The following is a 2707-nucleotide window of genomic DNA, read 5'->3' as shown; positions in this document are numbered from 1 at the left end:
TTTTTTTTTTTTTTTGTCTTTCATTTATTTTTTCTTGATTGATTCTATGATAACTTAAAGAAATATAATTAAAATATTTTCTTATTGCACGCCTACCTATTTATTAATTAAGTAAATAATTATTGTCTTTGTTTGTTTTGCTTTATGAAAGAAATCTACTTTTAAATTTAATATTTTCATGACATTTTTCCCGATAAGACTATTTTAACAGCTTTAATAACATCTTTTGGTTGTGGCAAAGCCATTGATTCAATTGTTTTTGCATAAGGCATGGGCACATCAACACCCGTCACTCTAAAAACAGGAGCATCCAAATGAAAAAAAGCTTCACCTGAAAAAATTAATAAATAAATAAAGTTTAGTTAAATTAATAAAAATTATAATGCGTAATTAATGTATTTTAAGATTTAAAACGTTATTTAATTTTAACTTGAATTTTTTTGTAAAGGTTATCCTCTTTTTTTGATCTTGAAAAATTATTAGACCGTAAAAATAATTAATGTGACGTTAAAATATTTTTTTTTATTTAAAAAAAAAAAAAAAAAAAAAAAAAACAAATTAGATAATAGTAAAAACAGTGTTACTACACTTCAATCATTACTAACTTTCTGATATTCTAGAAATAATTTCTGCACCAACTCCGCAAAATGGCCAACCATGTTCTACAGTTACTAAATGATTTGTTTTCAGTACCGATTGTTTTATTCCTTCTTCATCTAATGGCCTAATAGATCTAAGATTAATTACTTCACATTCAATTCCTTCTCCTGCTAAAATTTTTGCAGCATCTAATGCTGTTTCAACTGCTTTAGAATGTGCGACTAAAGTGACATGTTTTCCTAAAATAAATAACTTATATGAGCATAAAAGTTTTTGCAAATTTAAACATTTTAATACATCTTTAAAAATTTATACCAGGTCTTTCTACTTTGCATTTTCCAATAGGCAAGACAAAATCTTTTGAAAGTACTTCATCCTCAACTGGAAATTGTTGACCATATAATATTTCATTTTCTAAAAACACAACTGGATCTGAATCTCTAATAGCAGCTTTTAACAGTCCTCTACAGTCTTCAGAAGAATAAGGCGAAATTACCTAAAATTTTGACATACTCAATATATTAAATAAATTAACCTGAAATTAAATGAGAAAAAATTATTAATCATACTTTTAAACCTGGAACATGAGCATACCAAGCTGCAAAGCATTGTGAATGTTGTGCAGCAACTCCAGCAGCAGCACCATTAGGCCCTCTAAAAACAATAGGAACATTCACCTAAAAATTATATAATGAATATAAGTAATACACAAATATTTAAATAAAAATATAAAAAGATGATTACAAAATAAAATCTTACCAAACCAGCTGACATGTAAAAGGTTTTGGCAGCAGAATTAATAATTTGATCTATAGCTTGCATGGCAAAATTAAAAGTCATAAATTCACATATTGGCTTTAAACCAGCCATAGCAGCTCCCACTGCAATACCAGCAAATCCCATTTCAGTGATTGGAGTATCTATAACTCTTTTATCGCCATATTTTTTCCAGAGTCCCCTTGAAATTTTATATGCACCATCATACTGAGCAACTTCTTCACCGAGTAAAAAAACATTTTTATCTCTTTCCATTTCCTCATCTAAAGCTGAATTTAAGGCATCACGAACAGTCATCTATAATGTAATAATGCAACAAAAAATTCTTTTAAAAGATTCAAATAAATATTTTAAAATACTTTTAATTGATAAATTTAATAAATTGTATGTACCTGCTGAGCATTTAAAATTCTGCATGTTGAAAATGATCTTGTAAGTAATCTATTAAAACTAACCTAATAAAAAAATCAATAAAATAAGTATTAAAATAATTCTTATTGATTGATGCTGATTGATGATTTTTATTAAAAATCATTTCAAAAGGAATTTGGAAAAAAAGTGCATATATCCATTTATTAGTAATTAGTGGATATAAAAATGAGCTTTTATACAAAATTTGTAATAATTCACGAGAGAAAAGTAAAAAAACAAAGTTTTTAATAATAAATTAGGTTTTAAAAATAAAAGTGTTAGAAATAATAATAAATCTTACAGCAACTATCATGGTGATAATGAAACACAACACTGTAGGTCAAAAGACTTTTAGAGGTTAATTGATAAGTATCTCATAAAATATATTGTTTTACCGGAAATGGATTTATATTTTAGCATAAACGACTTATCAAGAATTAAAAACATTTTAATAAATATATTTATAATTTTTTTTTTAAATATTTAGAGTAAATTTTACACCTTTTACAGTTTATAAAATTTTAAATAAAAATTAATCTTGAAAAAAAACAAAATTTTAAGTATGCTGCTGACATTCGTACTTGTTTACAAATTTCCTTTGTTTCAGAATGGTTTTTAGTAATTTTAATTTTTTCTTATTTTATTATCGATGACATTACTCAAAAATGTATTTTATTTAGATAAAATTCAATTTAATAACTTTTATTTGAATAAAAAAAGAAGAAATGTTTAAATAAAAATTTGATATATCGAAATGAGCGATGTTATTTAGGTGTGCGAATCTCAAATAAAGGTGAAGAATGGCGGAGAAAAGTGAATCTGTAATTCGACCGATTATGAAAATCGGTCATTATACGTTAGGGCAGACATTAGGCGTTGGAACTTTTGGCAAAGTAAAAAGTTAGTATTTGCATATATA

The 2707-nt window shown here is 25.5% G+C and overlaps 2 protein-coding genes across 2 annotated transcripts in view; one reads left to right on the top strand and one right to left on the bottom strand.

The window, feature by feature from the left end:
* Positions 1-176: 176 nt before the first annotated feature.
* Phum_PHUM029050 (pyruvate dehydrogenase E1 component beta) lies at positions 177-1674 on the bottom strand (the record flags this gene model as incomplete). The annotated part of the gene is made up of 5 exons (XM_002422974.1): positions 177-292; positions 606-839; positions 916-1096; positions 1170-1277; positions 1360-1674. The coding sequence occupies 5 exons, from the start codon at positions 1672-1674 to the stop codon at positions 177-179; spliced, it is 954 nt and encodes a 317-aa protein (XP_002423019.1).
* Positions 1675-2588: 914 nt separating this feature from the next.
* Phum_PHUM029040 (5'-AMP-activated protein kinase catalytic subunit alpha-2, putative) overlaps positions 2589-2707 on the top strand; it is a gene marked incomplete at both ends in the record, with an annotated part of 2686 nt that continues 2567 nt past the window's right edge. The window contains one exon of the mRNA XM_002422973.1: positions 2589-2688. Coding sequence (XP_002423018.1) covers positions 2589-2688 — 100 coding nt within the window. The remainder of the gene's footprint in view (positions 2689-2707) is intronic.

Source organism: Pediculus humanus, genomic scaffold (genome assembly GCF_000006295.1).
Source record: "Pediculus humanus corporis 1103172107383 genomic scaffold, whole genome shotgun sequence".
Taxonomy (NCBI): domain Eukaryota; kingdom Metazoa; phylum Arthropoda; class Insecta; order Psocodea; family Pediculidae; genus Pediculus; species Pediculus humanus.
Note: the sequence above shows the minus strand (reverse complement) of the source record. Positions and strands in the feature narration are given on the sequence as shown.